The 19,836-nt window shown below is 48.5% G+C and overlaps 1 protein-coding gene across 3 annotated transcripts; it reads right to left on the bottom strand.

Annotated features, from left to right (window-relative positions):
- Positions 1-1,335: 1,335 nt before the first annotated feature.
- On the bottom strand, positions 1,336-18,591 carry MAVS (mitochondrial antiviral signaling protein). Of its 3 annotated transcripts, none has more exons than XM_081924968.1 (7): positions 18,456-18,591; positions 16,362-16,491; positions 11,759-11,937; positions 10,789-11,026; positions 8,501-9,068; positions 6,010-6,320; positions 1,336-3,945 (listed from the first exon to the last, which is right to left on the bottom strand). In XM_081924968.1, exons 2-7 carry the CDS (start codon positions 16,476-16,478, stop codon positions 3,268-3,270), a joined length of 2,091 nt encoding a protein of 696 aa, XP_081781094.1. In that variant the 5' UTR covers positions 16,479-16,491; positions 18,456-18,591; the 3' UTR covers positions 1,336-3,267. The 3 variants fall into 3 exon arrangements, with proteins under 3 accessions (XP_081781094.1, XP_081781092.1, XP_081781093.1); XM_081924966.1 differs by having other exon boundaries at positions 10,789-11,036; positions 11,763-11,937; XM_081924967.1 differs by lacking the exon at positions 18,456-18,591 and adding an exon at positions 17,745-17,869 and having other exon boundaries at positions 10,789-11,036; positions 11,763-11,937.
- Between the last annotated feature and the right edge of the window lie 1,245 nt (positions 18,592-19,836).

The following is a 19,836-nucleotide window of genomic DNA, read 5'->3' as shown; positions in this document are numbered from 1 at the left end:
GTGGCAGTTCTGCAGATATAAGCAGTCAAGCGGGCACATATTCTGCTGCAAGCTAGAATCGAGGCCCTGAATGACAGGGCCACGCCAGCATCCCATATTTCAGTTTGGTATTGCGAGAGGTATTTTGTGTTTTTCATTTTCTGCTTCTGTGCTGCAAACCGCCCTATGCTCTTTGGATGAAGGGTGATAAGTTTAATAAATAATAATTGTTAAGTTGTGGGTGAACATACCAGACGACACAGCTGTTCTTCAGACAGCTCTTGTTTATTCACAGGCCAGGCCAGAACTGAACTGAAGGGTTCAGCCAACCTGCTTATATAGAGCTCAACTACAAAGCAACAGTAACAACTTTCTGTAACTATCCAATCACTGAACGTCACTTTCAATTCCTTATTTGCATATGTGGACCTGAGTGAAAACTATCTACAGTATCCCCCTGCTGGCCCAGGGTGAGAACTTCAGTACATAACAATAATGGGACTCCCCTCGGCCCCAGAAGGCTTGATAAGATTTCCAGATCAGGATGGCCCCTCTATCTCAAACTGCACCCTTGCTTTCTTCAGTTCAGTAAATACTGAATTTCCCCAATTTGGACATATGCATCCTGGGGCCCTGTCCATTGCTGGTGGTGGTGGGCGGCTGTGTGTGGAATGCACCAGTGCACCAAGATGGGGTCACGAAGCTGCCCAAAAAAGCTTTCAGCCAATTTTTGTTTTTTTAAATTACCATGAGCAAGTGGAACGAACAGCATTTAAACGAACAAGTGGGGGAGGGGGCCAGTAAGAGGAATGGTGGTGGTATCTGGCTGCCTTGGGAGACGACAGAAGAATGCTTCTTTAGCGGTGAAGTCAAACCGCAGGAGAGTTGCAGCGCCTGCGTTTGCTGCCGATATGGGAGAGGACAGATGAAGGCGTCCGGTTGTGCTGCTTCAGGTGCACCAGGGGGGATGGCGAGGCAGGATTTTTAAAAATGGCACAGTCATACCTCATGTTACGTTTGCTTCATGTTACGTTTTTCAGGTTGCGTCCCGCGGCCACCCGGAAGTACCGGAAAGGGTTACTTCCGGGTTTCGCCGCTCGCACAAAAGCACTAAATCGCGCTCTGTGCATGTGCACAAGCGCCAAGTCACGCTGTGCACCTGCACAGATACGGCGCTTCAGGTTGCGGGCTTTTCGTGTTGTGAACGGGCCTCTGGAACGAATCCCGTTTGCAACCAGAGGTACCACTGTACAATCTATTTTTTCGTAGAAAAGAAAAAGGCAGGCCTGGTAAAAAAGAAAGAATAGGCCGTTTCTAGGAAGGGGGAAAGAGTGCAGTTGTGGGAACCATTTTGAAAAAAAATATTCAAAGTGCTGCTGTTAGCTTACTTTGCCCAATTATGTGCCCACTGCTCCACTTTGATCTGTGGAACGGGCACTTTTATGAGTGCCACGGGTTCGTCCCATACTTTTAGCCTTTTAGTACGGCAGCACCTTCCTTCTGTACCTCCCTGCCTATTAATGTCCGGCGGGTGCCTTCACTGTACACACACACAAACTGTATTATTTGTTACTATTATTGAATGCTTTATACCGTTTTTTTACAAACTGCTTTAGAGTAGGGCTGGGCGGTATCTGGTTTCCAACATCGTGATATATCACCAGCTAAAAGTCATGATACACCGATATACAACAATGTCCAAAATAAGGATGGAGCTACGTAGAGGCACTGGCTGGCTTCACAGTCTCTCCCACATTGTGATTTTGGGATAGCAAATGTACAACTAGACATCATGATTTGCAAAATATTGCCAGGTCAAAAATTATGAAGCCACCAGAAGGCGGAAAATGTGAAAACAACGAGAAGAGGCAGGACTGAAGATTTGGAGATATGCTTCAGCGGTCCAGACTATGGGGAGCCGGGAAAAATTAATAATTACAATTTGGTCTTTTTTAAATTTCAGTTTCTTGTTTTTAATTGGATTATGATGCAGATATGTTGATTGGTTGTTTTTATTGGAAAATCAATAAAAATGAGTTTTAAAAAAATGAAACCAATAGCGTGGTATGGACTTGAAACCAGGTTTGGATGATATTATCGATGCATCGCCCAGTCCTACTTCAGAGGATTTTATTAATCAAGCGGTACATTAATATTGCAAGATAAAAAATGCATTATGGCTGCCTCGCTTCTTCTCACTGATTTTCCTTGCTGCTCTGCAGAGTCAGAGCATAGCCACCCTGGCTAGTGGCCATCAATGGCCCTCTCCCCCTTCATGAATTTGCCAACTACTCTTGTAAGGTAAAGGGTAAAGGGACCCCTGACCATTAGGTCCAGTCGTGGCCAACTCTGCGGTTGTGGCTCCCATCTCGCTTTATTGGCCGCGGGAGCCGGCGTACAGCTTCCGGGTCATGTGGCCAGCATGACTAAGCCGCTTTTGGCAAACCAGAGCAGCGCACAGAAACGCCGTTTACCTTCCCGCCAGAGTGGTACCTATTTATCTACTTGCACTTTGACGTGCTTTCGAACTGCTAGGTTGGCAGGAGCTGCGATAGAGCAACGGGAGCTCACCCCGTCGTGGGGATACGAACTGCTGACCTTCTGATCGGCAAGTCCTAGGCTCTGTGGTTTAACCCACAGCGCCACCCAACTACTCTTGTAAAGCCACCCATATCAAGGGCCACCACTGGGAGAAGGTTACATGTGCTCCATCAAGAGAAGCCCTATCCTCTTAAGAGGTATGCCAGGGCAGAGCAGAGGAAGCGTGCAGGAAGGCAACTGGTGAACGGCGAATAATTGCCGTGAGCATCGCGCGACGCCCATGGAAGAAGTGGATTCAAACAGAAGCAAAACTCTGCGTGGGAGTGTGCTTGCATAGAATGCAAGGGGAGGGGCTACCTGTCGGGGGCAGAACCATCCCCAAAATTGGGTCACACCTGTTGCTCTGTCTCTTGCCTTTGTACAGTAGGTAACAGAGCCACTCGCAAGGCGGAGGTATCTATTCACACGCAGACCTTCCCCCAACAATTCTCCATCCAAAGGCATTGTTATTCCAGTTCAAGGAGACATTCCAGACATGAGAGAGCATCCAACGAGGGTACAGAAGAGGGTCAACAGTCTTTAGGGGCCCCATAAAGAGGTCCTGGGGGTCGTATTTGGCCTAGGAGTCAACTCTTGATATAGAGGAACGGAGTGAGGAGGGATGACGATCTTAATGCTTGCCCGGGAACAAATTGTTCTATTTGGATGCCCAGGAATTCTACTTTTCTCGCCTCCTTCCCCAGATTCCTATTTCTTCTTGTAAAGTGCAAAAGCCACCACTGCCACTACCATGGCACACCCTGCGAGGAGCCACGGATAACTGCGTGAAGTCAATGGTGCATCGCCTCTCTCGCTGCGGGGGGAATCCCTCGCGCTTTCGGAGCGGGGCCTGGCGCTTTTGACCGGCCGCTGCCTGTCCTCCGAGTCGGGCGAGGCACCCGGGGATCGTTCGCCAGGGCTGCCCGGCAAACCAGGGGCTCCTTCAAGATCCACGCTAGGGCTCTCCTCCATTTTGAAGGTGAAGGTTCGGATGGAACCATCGCCGTCCTGGTGGTTGCCGCGTGAAAGCAGACGGGAAGCGTCGCGGGCTCCATCACTGCCCGGAACAGCGACACCGGCTGGACTAGAGCGTCTCTCTTCGGATGAGCTGGGATTGCTGATCATCAAAGGGTCGCTGCCCTCAGAGAAATTGCTGAAGCGAAGCCTGTCTGACCTCCCTGAATACGCAGGATTTGTCTCTTTTTCACTCAGCAGCTGATCAGGCGATCCTTCTGCATTTACACTCTGTACTGAATGCAGAACGCCCGGTTTGCATGGTTCGTCGTCGTCGTGATTGGTAGAAAAGACACCGTGATCTCTGGGACGGTGAAAGACTTTGTTCGTACTCGGCCTTGAATCTCCACTCACAGCAGAGGGCTGGGTCACCTGCAGGAGACCAGGCAATAGGTAAGAAAAACCCACCTACGCACTTCTTTGCCTGCCTTCCTTCCTCCCTCCCTCCAACCCCCCTCCCAACAATTCACCCTTCAGTACTTATCCCACAAGAGTTTTGGGATTCCATAATTCCTGCATTGCAGGGGTTCGGAGTAGAGGGCCCCAGCCCAGGTTCCTTGCAACTCTCTGATTCCATGCATTCAGATGCGGAGCACGGGATTTGTAGCATGCGGCTGCGACAGTCTAATCAGATTAATAATAACACAGTGGTACCTCGGGTTAAGAACTTAATTCATTCCGGAGGTCCGTTCTTAACCTGAAACTGTTCTTAACCTGAGGTACCAGAGGCCTCCCACTGCCGCTGCCACCACGTGATTTGTATTCTCACTCTGAAGCAAAGTTCTTAACCTGAGGTACTATTTCTGGGTTAGCAGAGTCTGAAGCGTCTATAACCCGAGGTACCACTGTAATAATAATAATAATAATAATAATAATAATAATAATAATGTGCAATCCCTGGCTTATTATTATTAAAGAACAACAACAACCAGACTTTTAGAAGACATCTGAAGGCAGCCCTGTTTAGGGAAGCTTTCAATGTTTGATGCATTACTGTATTTTAATATTCTGTTGGAAGCCACGGGCAGGGTATAAATAATTTTGTTGTTGTTGTTGTTGTTTGTTGTTGTTCAGTGGAAGCATCTGAGATAGCAGGGCCTCTAGAGCAGCGGGAGCCAACAGGATGCCCTCCAGGTATTTTTTGAAGCTGCCACTAGTGCAGAACGCCGCGGCCAGACGGCTTGCGGGAGCAGATTACTGGCAACATGTTACTCTGCTGCTAGGAGAGCTGTACTGGTTGCAAATTTGCTAGTGGGCCAGGTTCAAGGCGAATTCACAAATTCACAAACAACCCAGACCCTAAAGTGCCTTCAGGACTGTCCGATTCCTTATGCTCCACCTACGTACACCAGGGGTAGGCAACCTAAGGCCCGGGGGCCGGATGCGGCCCAATTGCCTTCTAAATCTGGCCCGCGGACGGTCCAGGAATCAGCGTGTTTTTACATGAGTAGAATGTGTCCTTTTGTTTAAAACCCATCTCTGGGTTATATGTGGGGCATAGGATTCCGTTCATTTTTATTTTTATTTTTCAAAGTATAGTCTGGCCCGCCACTTGGTCTGAGGGACGGTGGACCGGCCCCCTGCTGAAAAAGGTTGCTGACCTACACCACCGAGCTCCTCTGATGGGGTGTGATGGCCTGGGAGTCTGATTCAGAGGCTGAACCGGAGGAATCCCAGCCTGCACAGGAGTCCCCGCCTCCAGGACCGGCTGAGCCGGGGCAGGGGCTTGAATCTGAAGGGCCCTCACCTGTGCCGGATCCTCAGGAGCAGACACCAGCTGAATCCGCTCTGGCTCCGGAGGTGATTGAGGACCCATTGCCTGCAGGTGCTCCTCTCCCAGCCCTGTCAGGGGAAGGTGAGGTTGCCTCTGGGTCCAGTAACCCTCCAGCCTCTCCTGAGCTGCAGAGGCTCAGGGCAGAGAGGCGGAGGGAACTAAGTTCTCGCAGGTGGAGTGCTCACCTTAAGGCCAGGAGAGGTGAGTCGCCTGTGGGCTGGGACCGCCCTAGGCCTCAGAGGAGATAAAGGCCAGTCAGCCCAATCCCAGGTTGCGGGAGCAACATTGTTGGTTACCTGTTCCTGCTGGCACCCTGTCCTGCTTTCTGCCAGAGTTCCTGACCTCACCCGACTCCCTACTTTGGACCCCGCTTCAGCCTCGGACGATGCCGCACGGTAACCCCCCGGGACCAGCACATGGGGTGCTTTGGGTGGCTCCCTACGCCCCTGAGGTCTGCTTGGCCTTCCCTAGGGGATGAGGTGCCCAGTGATGGGGACAGGTTGTTGACAGGTGAGCTGCTGTTAGTCAGAGCAGACTAGGTGCTCAAATGGGGCAATAGGCTCCTCATTTCCCAATTTCCTCGGCCTTTCCCTTTTTGTTCCCCGTGACCGGCTGCAACGCCGCCGCAAGCTCCGCACCCCCAGAAGCGTGGACCAGCTTACCTCCTCTGGCGCCACATTGTAGGCGGCTGTGTCAGTCAAACCCCCACTATGAATGGGAGTTTTAGACGCGTCGCTTAGAGCGGCCGAACGCCAGGGAGGCGAGTTAGGTGGGATCACGTCGGTGGAAGAGGAACCGTCAAAGTCGGAAGGCGGAGGTCGACTTTGCCGTAAAGGTGTAGTGCTGGGCGTGGAGTGAGTCTGTCCTCTGTTTGAAGGGCTACTGAGGAACTGGGAGCTGCCAGAGGGAGGGCTGTCAAGAAATTCTGCATTTGAATGGAGGGCGGCAGCAACCTTCACAGGAATGCGGGTACCTGCATGGGAACAACGCATGCAATTATTCATCAGCACATGGGATGGTCCCCATCAGGGTGGATAAAAACCAATGATTTTTTTAAAATAAAAAAATCAGATTTTTTGGGGTTTAAATTGGATTTTTAAAATAAAATGCTTTGAGGAAAAATCTTTCTATAGATAGTTTTCTATTTAAATTACATTATAGTCTGAAGGAAATAAGGATTTGTTTTATGTTTTTCATGTGTGCTAAAACTCAGTCTGTTTAAAAGAAACAAAAAACACACAAAAAACCACCGTTTAACCAAGACAATCAACAAACATGGATACATATGCTATAATGCTATTGTTTTAGTTAAATAAATTGTTTAAATTGTTATTAAGGAAATGATTATTTTCCTCCTTCCAATAAAGTACAGCAGAAAAGTTGTCCAAATATAAACAGTTAACTTATGAAACCTCGCTATAATTTCATAATTATCAGTCTATGTATTGCTAATAGTACAGTGGTACCTCGCAAGACGAATGCCTCGCAAGACAAAAAACTCGCTAGACGAAAGGTTTTTCCGTTTTCGATTTGCCTCGCAAGACGAATTTCCCCTATGGGCTTGCTTCGCAAGACGAAAACGTCTCGCGACGTCTAAAAACAAAGACATGTTTTGTTTATAAAGTTAATTTATTTTCCCTTCAGTTTTTGAACTGCTCTTTACAGTATGTGTGACTTTAAAGAGCAGTTAATAAACTGTTGTTGTACCAAATTTGGCTTTGTTTAGACTTTTTTTGACCATAGGAACGCATTAATTGATTTTCAATGCATTCCTATGGGATTTCGTGCTTCGCAAGACGAAAAATTCGCTAGACGACAAAAATTGTGGAACGAATTAATTTCGTCTTGCGGGGCACCACTGTATAACCAAATCAGTAATTTTTGATGTAACTGTAAAAACTACTCTGAAAATTTATTATTCCAAAAATGAAGCCTTCATCTGGTTGTAAATATTAAGATTATACCAGCAAGAATGAGTCTTTCTGTAAAAAATAATAATGATGTAAATCAAGTCTTACTGACTAGTGATTGAAATCAATTTGATTGAAATCAAATCCACCATGGTGCACATGCTATGTTTTATATGTGCAGGAAGAGCAAGTAGCCATGTGGCCTCAGACACAGAATTTGGCTCCCGGGCACCTGTGCTTTCATTGAGGAGAAGCACGCACCACACCTCCTGTCAAGTTTATAGTCTTCATGGTTGGGAAAACAGGACTGAGAGTGCGGCTGAAATCCTACAATCGAGGCTGAACAAGGTGGTTTCGAACAGTCAAGTCAGCAGAGCTTAAGGACTTTAAAACACTGGTGTCCCCCCCCAACCCACCGAACAACTAGGGGAAAGAACAGAAAACCATGCAAAAAAGGAGGCTGTGGAAATTGTCCTTAATTAGTGGGACGCGGGTGGTGCTGTGGTCTAAATCCACCCCCATCGTCTAGCCCCGACACTGAGGTCCAGCCCCGAGGGCCTTCTGGCGATTCCCTCACTGCGAGAAGCAAAACTACAGGGAACCAGGCAGAGGGCCTTCTCAGTGGTGGCACCTGCCCTGTGGAACGCTCTCCCATCAGATGTCAAAGAAATAAACAACTATCTGACATTTAGAAAACATCTGAAGACAGCCCTGTTTACGGAAGTTTTTAATGACTGAAGTTTTAATGTATTTTTAATATTCGGTTGGAAGTTGCCCACAGTGGCTGGGGAAACCCAGCCAGATGGGCAGGGTATGTATGTATGTATAAATAAATAAATTTATTGTTGTTGTTGTTGTTGCCGCATGGGACTCAGACCTGTTGAATGGTTTCTTTCAATTTTAGGTTTCATTATTGTTTCACAAGATGTGTATGTCTTTAAAGGGCCAGAGCAAATAACATGACCTAGTTTTACAGCTGTGAAGCAGTATAGTAGCTGCTGTTATGTTAATTAACCTGTTGGGTATAGTATATACTCAGAGCAGCATGTAGCTCTCTCAGTACCCTGGCGGATGGGTCACGCTTATTGATATATTGTAATTTAGTGTAAAAGGAGTTTTTGCTTTTGTTACTGAAATCTAGCAAAAGTTATTTTGCGTTCCTTGAACGTGGGGTCTCCCCAGCATGCTTTCTGCAGAGCAACTGATCTGCAAAATAACCAACAAAACCGGGCCACGTCCTTACCTCTTCCCGGGCCATTTCCAGGGAGGCGGTCTGTTGGGCTCGCTCCAAACCCCACTGGGGCAGAGGGGGCGCGTCCATCTCCTTTCTCCTGGCGCCCCAGGCCTACTCCCTGCTCTGCATCGAACTGCCTTTGCAGGAGGAGAGGGCTGCCTACGTTCTCTGGACCGTCCAGCACATCCTCGTTGTGATAGCCCCCTAAGGCCTGGATTTTCTGCTCCCGCAGGGATGCCTTGTCTTCATGCCCCGAAGCCAGCGGGGAACTGCTGTCAGAAGAGGAGTAGTAATCTTCCACTGGCTGGTTCCCAGGCGTTCCGGGATCAGGAGGGGCAGCCAGCCCTGGCAAAACAGCACTGTCGATGGGATGGTTCCTGTTCCCAAAATAGCCGTTCTTCACGCAAACAGGGCGGGGCTGGCGGCCGTCCCACTTCTGCACCGAAGGACCCGCGTCGGGCCTTGAGGACGCCGGTGTGTTGCTTGGCAAAACCTCCCCAGGCGCCGCTTCAAGGCAGCCTCGGCTCGGAATGGCCTGGGCATCCTCAGCAGGAGCAGCTACAACATTGCCTCTGGTCTGAAAAGAACAAATCATAGACTCATGGAATTGTACAGTTAGAAGGGAACCCCAAAGGGCTTCTAGCCCGGCCCCTCGCGGTCTTCTAGCCCGGCCCCCAAGCTTGCTCCAGCCACTGGCCGGCAGCCGGACGATCTCCGGTACAGCATCAATCAATCAGCAACTTGAGCCTCAGTAGCCTTCTGAAGCTACCGAGCACGCTAATTAGAGTGAGTAAATCTCCACAACGGAAGTGGCAGACAGAGATGTGTGTAAGCATAAGCGTTTATTCAGCATAGTTCGGGAACAAAGGATAAAACATGTCTGCTTCCCTTTGTGTCCAGCAAAACAGCAGTAACACCAAAGCTACCATAGTTTTCGCTCTATTAGACACACCGGACAATTGGACGCACCTAGTTTTTAGGGGAGGAAAACAAGAAATAAGAAAGGGAATAAGAGGGAGCACTCCTCCATCTTTGCTCACGAGGCTTTGCTCTCCTGAAGCCAGGAGAGCAAGCGAGATCGGTGCAAGCCTACGCTCTTTAAAGGGAGCACAGCTCCTGGGGGCTTTTCCCGCAAAAGCCAGGGATAGCCGCATGACACCTCCGCAGGGGAGCGGGATGAAGGCTCCCCGCTCCCCTGTGGAGACTCATCCCGTACAGCTTCCGAGTCATGTGGCCAGCATGAGTAAGGCGCTTCTGGTGAACCAGAGCCGTGCACAGAAATGCCGTTTACCTTCCCGTTGGAGTGGGTTAAACCACAGAACCTAGACTTGCCGATCAGAAGGTCGGCGGTTCGAACCCCCGCAACAGGGTGAGCTCCCATTGCTCAGTCCCTGCTCCTGCCAACCTGGCAGTTTGAAAGCACATCAAAGTACAAGTAGATAAATAGGTACCACTCCGGCAGGAAGGTAAACGGCATTTCCATGCGCTGCTCTGGTTCGCCAGAAGCGGCTTAGTCATGCTGGCCACATAACCTGTACGCTGTACACTGGCTCCCTCGGCCAATAAAGCAAGATGAGCGCCACAACGCCCAGAGTTGGTCATGACTGGACCTAATGGTCAGGGGTCCCTTTACCTTTACCTTTAAAGGACAGTTGTAAAAACCTAAAAACACTAGCAGGGCTGAAGTAGCTCTGACAGTGTAGATAAGATGTGAGAAGATAAAATACGCGAGTGGGTTTAATAAAGGATACCATCTGAAGTCACAAGCTTGGCAGAGCAAAAAGATGTACCGTATTTTTCGCTCTATAAGACACACCTTTCCCTCTTAAAAGGAAGGGGAAATGTGTGTGCGTCTTATGGAGCGAATGCAGGTTGCGCAGCTATCCCAGAAGCCAGAACAGCAAGAGGGATAGCTGCTTTCACTGCACTGCTATCCATCTTGCTGTTCTGGCTTCTGAGATTCAGATTTTTTTTTTTCTTGTTTTCCTCCTCCAGAAACTAGGTGCGTCTTATGGTCTGGTGCGTCTTATAGAGCGAAAAATACGGTGTATGTTGTTTATAGTATGGTAAGAAAGAATATGTAAAGGAAATAATAAAAATTTATGGGGTGGGGAAGACAGTGGTGGTAGACTCTCCTTCTTTGGAAGTTTTTGAGCAGAGGTTGGATGGCCATCTGCCAGGGATGCTATAGTTGAGATTCCTGCACGGCAGGGGGTTGGACTAGATGACCTTTGGGTCCCTTCTAACTCTACGATTCTATGAAAGGCAAGGGAAGGGAAACCAATCTTAGGCTTTACCTCAGGGCTCCGAGGGAGACGTTCAGTTTCTTGAACAGGAGTGCTGTAATCAGGCATGTCTTCAGAGGCGGCATTAGTGGCGAAGTGGGATGGGTCTGAGCCGCCTGTGGGCAACGGGGGCTGGACTCCACTACAGACTGGCAGGGGCACGTCAGAAGAGGGTGGGCTGGGCTTCACGGCTGGTACCTGGGCGCTATTCACCACAGCTGGTGAGGCAGCAACTGCCGGCGGCACATTCCTTCGAGGGGCTGGAGGAGGAAGACACATCAGCAGCACAGAGGTTAATTTCTTTTTCCTTTATTTCCAAATAGCGATTACTGAATTTTAATAGCAAACAGGATTTAAAAATAAAATGAAAGAAAGAAAGAAGAGAAAAGTTGTTACAGTTGCCAATAAGGGTTACAGTGGTACCTCAGGTTAAGAACTTAATTCGTTCCGGAGGTCCATTCTTAACCTAAAACTGTTCTTAACCTGAGGTACCACTTTAGCTAATGGGGCCTCCCGCTGCTGCCACACAATTTCTGTTCTCATCCTGAAGCAAAGTTCTTAACCCAAGGTACTCTTTCTGGGTTAGCGGAGTCTGTAATCTGAAGCATCTGTAACCTGAAGTGTCTGTAACCCAAGGTACCACTGTATAGGGTACAGCTATATGATTTACAGAGTCAATAATAAAACTGAAAACTGATTCATGCCCCCACCCAACTCATGTTTATGAGGAAAAGGATGTGTGGTTTATTATTACACGGGGTTCTATGGTCTAGACTCTAAATCAAAACAACTGCCATTTTTTTGCCCCCGAAAAAGAAGACCACTGGTTTACACATTCATTCATTTGGATTATATACTGCCCTTTTGCAAAGCTGACAACCTCCATTATTGCTCTTAAGAAGCAAAATAATAATAATAATAATAATAATAATAATAATAATAATAATAATAATAAATTAAATGCAAAAGGCGGAAGGGCAACTTACGGAGCCGCCAACGGTCGTAAACTTCTTGGATTTCATTTGCCAGCTCGCTTTGGTTCTGGTCCTCGAGAGCGTTAATGAGGAGCGTCACCCAGCCCCTCCTTCCCCGGAGGTGCTGAAGTAGCTCCCGCACAGTCAGGTCGTTCCCTCGCATTAAGCATTCACTTTTAATTTCTTGCTGCGGAAATGGGGGACATGAAAATACAAAGCTCAGGAACGAGGGGGTGGGGGGAGAAAGAGAGACAGAACAGCATCACTGAAGCCCTGGGAAGGTTTAAAATTGGGATTCCTATGGCAACATGCTAGCAAGTCCACAGCTTGGTCTCCAGCCAGCATCTCCAGACCAGAGCTCTCAACGTGGAGTTGGATGGATGCATGTGAGAAGTGCTGTTCTGGATCCGGCCTAAGGCCCATACAGCCGAGTATCTTGTTCTCACAGTGGCCAGCTGGATGCCTTTGGAAAGCCCAAACGTCAGACCCGAGGGCGACAGCAACCGGTATCCAGGAGGCAAATTGCTTCCAACACAGTTGCTATTGCTAGCTTCCTCCTCCATGAATCTGTCTAAGCCTCTTTGAAAGCCGTCTAAGTTGTGGCCGTCGCTACGTCTCAGAAAGCCACAGGAATGGTTTAGACATGCCTGTCCCACGGTTAAGAAAACCCTCCCACAATTAACTGTCAAATAGCTACGGTAATAATGAGAACCACGGGTTTGCAACCTAATTTGGGTGCCTGCATAAGCACAGACACACCTGCTACTTTGCAATACCCAGAGCAACTGCTTCAAAACAAATCTGTGCTGCTGAAGGGGAAGCCTGAGCTGAACAGAACGAAAAGGTAATGTATCACACGGGACTGGTTTGAGGGCTGGAGCACGATGGCGCCTTCACCCAGTGGCATATCACAAGTGGAGGGTGAAACTTCCACCACTCGCGAGTTTCTCTGCCACCAGTGCCCAGCTGTGGAGACAGAGTGTTGCCGTTATGGGTTGCAAGTCCAGGTATGTCTTTTAGGGCGCTGTTTTGTGAAGTATTCTCTACATTTCCCCCATGCTTTTTGAAACTCTTGTCCAGTGTGATCTCTAATTGCCTCTGTTAATCTAGCCAGTTCAATATACTCTAACAGTTTATCTTGCCATTCCTTTTTGGTTGGCAGTTCCTTTTTTCCAGTTTTTAGCAATTAGGATCCTTGCCGCTCCTGTGGCATAGAGGAATATTTTCTGATCCTCTCTTGCTATACCTGTGTCCGTTATCCCTGGTAGAAAAGCGTCTGTATTTTTCATAAAGTTATACGTAAAACATTTTTTTAAGCTCGTCATACACTGTGTTCCACTGTGTTTGGAAGTCCTCCCTGACAGTGAACACAGGCGGGGAAGACTTCCTGTCATACCTGCTCTGGAGCATCCTTCCCCTGTGTGTGACCAGGTAGATGGGCGTGACCCTAGCAGACCCTATAAAGGCGCTAGTCATGCACCCATCTCCCTCTCTTGTTCTTTTGGCCATTTGGCTCTTGCAACTGCTCTTTTGCCATCTTCCTTCTGCTGCTTCTTAGCCAGCAGCACATGGCTCATCCTTACAGAGGATGGAAGCCACAAGGTAGAAAGTCTGAGGCCTAGCTCCGACTTCTTTTCTCTACACATGTACCTGCAACTACAAGATAAAGGCTGCCTTCAGGACAATACTGCGAACTGAATGTAAATAAACTTCACCATTCCTTTTAAAAGAAGACTGTCGTGTCATTATTGTTTTTAAGAGGGAACTATCCAATCTGGACAAGCCAGACTGCATTGCTCAACTCAAATGATTTTAACGAATCAATCAACTTGTTTCCAGCAATGTGCAAAGGGAATGTGCTCTGCTACTAGCTCACAAGCATAAGTCAGGAAGGATACAGCTCGGCTTCTAATGCCATCCTTCCAGACATTCTTATCAAAAAGCTGATGGAACTACCGTATTTTTCGCCCTATAGGACGCACTTCTTCCCCTCCAAAAATGAAGGGGAAAAGTGGGTGCCTCCTATGGGGCGAATACAGGCTTTCGCTGAAGCCTGGAGAGCGAGAGGCTCTCACTCTGCAGGCTTCAGGAAGCTCTGCGCAACCCTCCCGAGCCCGGCACCAAGCCGCGCCGGGCTCCGGAGGGTTGCGCAGAGCTGCCTGCATTAGGAAGCCTCAGCGCGCCCGGGCTTCGCACAGCTGTCCGCAAGCCTGGGGAGACCGGCGCGGCTCCCTAGGCTTGCTGATAGCAGCCTCTTCTGGGGGCTGGGGTCGGGGGAAGCCCCCCCAAAAAACTAGGTGCGTCCTATAGGGCGGTGCGTCCTATGGGGCGAAAAATACGGTAGACCTTTCTTCTACCATGTGTGACTGGATTAAAGACTTTCTGAGGGATCAGACACAAAAAGTGAGGATTGGGCCCGTTACATCTACCTCCCTGAAGCTCAGCACTGGCACCCCACAGGGATGTGTGATGAGTCCCTACCTGTACTCATTGTATACATGTCGCTGTATTTCATCCGCTCCATCTACTGCAATAATTAAGTTTGCAGATGATACTACCATAATGGGTCTAATTACAGGTGGAGATGAATCAGCATACAGAGGGGAGGTTCAAAAAGTATCTACATGGTGCCTAGAGAATAACTTGCACCTAAGTATTAGCAGGGATGCAGGTGGCGCTGTGGGTAAAACCTCAGTGCCTAGGTCTTGCTGATTGTAAGGTCGGCGGTTCGAATCCCCGCGGCGGGGTGAGCTCCCTTCGTTCGGTCCCAGCTCCTGCCCACCTAGCAGTTCGAAAGCACCCTTAAGTGCAAGTAGATAAATAGGTACCGCTGTATAGCGGGAAGGTAAACGGCGTTTCCGTGTGCTGCTCTGGTGCCGGTTCGCCAGAGCAGCTTCGTCACGCTGGCCACGTGACCTGGAAGTGTCTTCAGACGGCGCCGGCGCCCGGCCTCTTGAGCGAGATAAGCGCGCAACCCTAGAGTTGGACACGACTGGCCAGTACTGGCAGGGGTACCTTTACCTTTAAATATTAGCAAGACAAATGAGATGCTGTTGGACTTGCAGAGGAAGAGAGGGGAACCAGCCGCGTTGTATATCGGGGGGGTTGTGTGGAGAGAGTCTCTTCCTTTAAATTCCTGGGAGTTTACCTTAGTGAAGACCTCACTTGGAAAAACAATATAACTCAGGTGGTTAGGAAGGCCCAACATAGACTCCATTTCCTCAGGGTCTTGCAAAAGAACAATGTCAAACAACAATTGATGACCTCCTTCTACCGGTCCACAATAGAAAATGTCCTCTCATATTGTTACAGATAGGTAGCTGTGTTGGTCTGCCATAGTCAAAACAAAATTTAAAAAATCCTTCCAGTAGCACCTTAAAGACCAACTAAGTTAGTTCTTGGTATGAGCTTTCGTGTGCATGCATCTGAAGAAGTGTGCATGCACACGAAAGCTCATACCAAGAACTAACTTAGTTGGTCTTTAAGGTGCTACTGGAAGGAATTTTTCTCTCATATTGTATCACAGTGTGGTACGTTGGCTTGACAGCCACGGACAGAAAGTCTTTACAGAGGGTGGTGAACACAGCACATGATATCATGGGCTGCCCCCTGAGCCTGCTAGATGACATCGCAAGGGATCATTGCTTTAGGAGAGCGAGAAAAATACTCAGGGATGATTCACACCCCGGCCAGCACCTCTTTAATCTTCTACCCTCGGGCAGGAGATATAGAAGTATAATCAGTCATACCAACAGGCTAAAACCAGTTTCTGTCCATGAGCTGTTAGGCTGCTGATCGGAAAATAATATAGTGCAACTGACTTTCAGGGTTGGTTTGTTGTGCGACAGGCACACAGAGTGCAATGAGATTTGAGTGTTTGTGAGGAGGGGAGGCTCGGTTCATTTCATTGTACTGTACATTGACAATAAAGGTATTATCATTATATATTTAATCAATATATCCTTGTCAGCATCGCCCTTGTGCCAGTGCCACCAACTCATGCACTTCAGCCCCGACTGGGTTAGGCGAGCTGGGTAGAACTTCCAGAGACCACCTTCTGCACAGGAACAGGTCAAAGTGCTGTGGACTCACAGCTTAGAGTTTGTGAGCACCGGATTCACTCCAACAAGAAGACAGTCGTCGCACAGCAGAGTATAGCAGAGCATAAACGACTCTGAGAGCAGCTCTGTAGAATATCTTCTTTATTCTATCTACAACTATAATACACAACTATATACAGAGCTAAATGAGGTCTAAACAAAAAATGCTGAACTGCACTGAGTGTCTGCAGCTGCTCTTAGCAGCAACCTTATCTATACACACGATCTCTCTCTAACACTCAGTCTCTCTCTCTCCCCCCCCCCCGACACTTTGATGTGAGGCTGGAGCGGAATAAGTAGAGAGCAGAAACCGCCCCCTCCTCTCTGGAGAATCAGCAGAGAACATCAGCAGATTCTTGGATATGGGAGGGGTGAAATCTCCTCAATCCTCTCCTATTATCCACAACATTCCCACAGCCTAAAGACACTACCCTGGACATACTCACAAGGGGCAGTTCCCCAGTCCAAACAGGGGCACCAACAAGAGCAGGGAAATCAGGGGGAAAGTTACCTTGTCTATTTCAGTGAGGCAGCTGAGATAGTCCAGCATCTGAAGGACACGGATGCATCGGAAGTTGCACTGGTGGGCCCTGATGTATTCCTCCACTTTATCCTCAGCAAACCCCATGTTCAGTCAGCACCTAGAACCAGGAGAATCACAGACAGAACTGTAGAGTTGGGAAAGGCCACAATACGATATGATAATCTTTATTGTCACTGTCCCATACAGAACAACGAAATTGAAAACAATCTACACCAGACATTCAAAAACCAACATGCCTGCTATCCCAGCCTGGTTAACCCCCTAAAAACTCTGATACCCTATAAGTAAATACAATATACTCCCATAGAGACTACGTTAAAAGGTAAAGGGACCCCTAACTATTAGATCCGGTCGTGACCGACTCTGGGGTTGCGGTGCTCATCTCGCTTTATTAGCCCAGGGAGCCGGCGTACAGCTTCCGGGTCATGTGGCCAGCATGACTAAGCCGCTTCTGGCAAACCAGAGCAGCGCATGGAAACGCCGTTTACCTTCCCGCCAGAGCGGTACCTATTTCTCTACTTGCACTTTAACGTGCTTTTGAACTGCTTAGAGATACTGCTTTGAGACTACTTACACTGCATTTAAAACCAAAATCGCATCTGGATATAAACTGTTTCTCAGGCAGCTAGTCCTAGTCTTTATAACCCTGTACCTTCTTCCAGAAGGCAGAAGCTGAAAGAGATCATTTCCAGGGTGTCATCTAGTCCAACCCCTCACTTTGTCCAATGTGGGACTCAAATCCATAACTCTGGGATTTAGAGTCTCGTGCTCCAGCAACTGAGCTATCTTTAAAAGAAGCTGCTCATATCTAACAAAGGAGCTCCGGACTGCAGTAGGAGATGGGCAGGGCTGTCCAAAAGGGAGTGTTAGAAACTCGGATATATAAGCTAGGCGCCAAATGGCTCCTTAAACCAAGGTTGCAGTCGCCAAAACGGAATGTCTAGTCGCCATTTTTGGACAAGACAGATCTCAAATCTTCTTTTTTAAAAATAATGGACCGATTGTGATTTGCTTCTCAGTTAAACATCTGGCTAGTTCAAATAACAACCTTAAGCTAAGTTAAGAACTTTGATCTTCACTCCTGGGGCAAGTTCTGGGACCTCTGGAACTTCTCACCACTCGGAGACTGGGTGGAGCAGGGGCACGTAACAGTTTATTTGCAATGCTAGAAAAGAAATCATCCGGAAAGCTTCACAAATTCTGCCCTCACCTCCAGGAAGCGGAAGAAAAGAGAAATGCAATTCCCAGCAGTTTGGGGGTTTGTTTGTTTTTTAAAGAACAGTTAGTTAGAGCCAAAATAAGTACAGTTCAAGCAGACAGAGAAAATCGAGGTTTTTCTTATGCACTGACTTCAATTTGAGACATCCAGATGGAGCCTGTGCTTGCTGGCATTCTGGTTAGAACGTCCCAGTTACGGTACCGGGAATAACTACTTCCTGCACGCGCAATCGGGAATCCCTTTCTGCCCATCTCTCTGCAAGCAATATATACACCTGCCGCATTGTGCAAGATAGGTAAAGGCACATCCCCGTTGCTACCTTCCCAGCGCAGCGCAAACTTATGAACCTACTCAGAAGTAAGTCTGCTCAGAAGTAAGTCTACCGAGTCCTACGGCACTTGCTCCCAGGTTCGGGTTGCATCCTTAGCCACGCTTTGAGTTGAATGCGGGTGGGTGAGGTGAGAGGTAGAGGTCAGCCAGGACCCTGGGAGGGGTTAATGACCCGCGGTCGCCCGAACAGGCCTCTTATCTATTCCCACGCCCCCCGTCCCGCTGGAAATCCCCGCTGGAAATTCCCGATCACGAAAAACGCAAACAGCCTCCTTGCATTACCCCCACTGCAGCGCACTGCATATCCACAGCGGAAAGTGGCGATGCATGACGGGGCAGGAAACCCCCGCTCTCTTGTCTTAGGCCCTGCCCGGCAAAGTGAGCCCGGAAGAGGGGGAAGTGGGAGTTTCTATATGGCGGGGCCAAAAAAATAAAAATAAACCCGAAAACTCTCCAAGTCGAGGAAAGAGTTGCATGCAGAGGAAGGCGGCTCGGCACGCCTCTTTTCTTACCTGGTTTCCACGCGCTTCCAGAAGAAGAATCCGGATTCAGAAGAAAGGAAGTGCATGAACTGGGAAGTAAGCAGCAGGCGACTCAGCAAGAACAGCTGCCTTAGGCCGGCCCTCGGCGGCGCGCGCAGATTCCCGGGGATCGTTCTAAGCCCGCCCCGCGCCTGCCTCCGATTGGTCGCTCGGCTTCCGCTCTGCGCTGCTTGTCAAATCCGTTTGGAATGTTGTTATTTAGTTGTTTAGTCGTGTCCGCCTCTTCGTGACCCCCTGGACCAGAGCACGCCAGGCACTCCTGTCTTCCACTGCCTCCCGCAGTTTGATCAAACTCATGCTGGTACCTTCGAGAACACTGTCCCACCATCTCATCCTCTGTCGTCCCCTTCTCCTTGTGCCCTCCATCTTTCCCAGGGTCTTTTCCAGGGAGTCTTCTCTTCTCATGAGGTGGCCAAAGTCTTGGAGCCTCAGCTTCAGGATCTGTCCTTCCAGTGAGCACTCAGGGCTGATTTCCTTCAGAATGGATCGGCTTGATCTTCTTGCAGTCCATGGGACTCTCGAGAGTCTCCTCCAGCACCAGAATTCAAAAGCATCAATTCTTTGGCGATCAGCCCTCTTTATGGTCCAGCTCTCACTTTCATACATCACTACTGGGAAAACCAGAGCTTTAACTATACGGACCTTTGTTGGCAAGGTGATGTCTCTGCCTTTTAAGATGCTGTCTAGGTTTGTCATTGGTTTTCTCTCAAGAAGCAGGTGTCTTTTAATTTCGTGGCTGCTGTCACCATCTGCAGAGATCATGGAGCCCAAGAAAGTAAAATCTCTCACTGCCTCCATTTCCTCCCTTTCTATTTGCCAGGAGGTGATGGGACCAGTGGCCATGATCTTCCTTTTTTTGATGTTGAGCTTCAAACCATATTTTGCGCTCTCCTCTTTCACCCTCATTAAAAGGTTCTTTAATTCCTCCTCTTTCTGCCATCAGCGTTGTGTCATCTGCATATCTCAGGTTGCAGTTGCTGATTTCGCAATTTCGGAACGGAGCAGGGTGGGGGTGGTTAAACAAACAGAAAGACAGACAGAAAAACAGACACACCACCACGTGGGTGGCCCCTGGGAAGAGAGATTGAAAGAGGAAGGAAGAGAGATTGAAAGAGAAAGTGAAACCTAGGCTCCTTCTGGCCTATTACAGTGGTACCTCTAGTTGCAGACTTAATCCATTTTGGTCTGCAACTAGAGCACCTCTTCTGCGCATGTGCAAAGCGACAGATCGCTTCTGCGCATGCACAGGCAGCGAACCCGAAAGTAAACACTTCCAGGTTTGCTGCATTCGTAAGCTGAAAGTCCATAACAAGAGCGGAACGCAACACACGGTATGACTGTATAGTCAGCA

The sequence above is a fragment of the Podarcis melisellensis genome (genome assembly GCF_964234715.1).
Source record: "Podarcis melisellensis genome assembly, chromosome: 9".
Lineage (NCBI taxonomy): Eukaryota > Metazoa > Chordata > Lepidosauria > Squamata > Lacertidae > Podarcis > Podarcis melisellensis.
The sequence above is the reverse complement of the archived record's forward strand: the minus strand, read 5'-3'. Positions and strand labels throughout refer to the sequence as shown.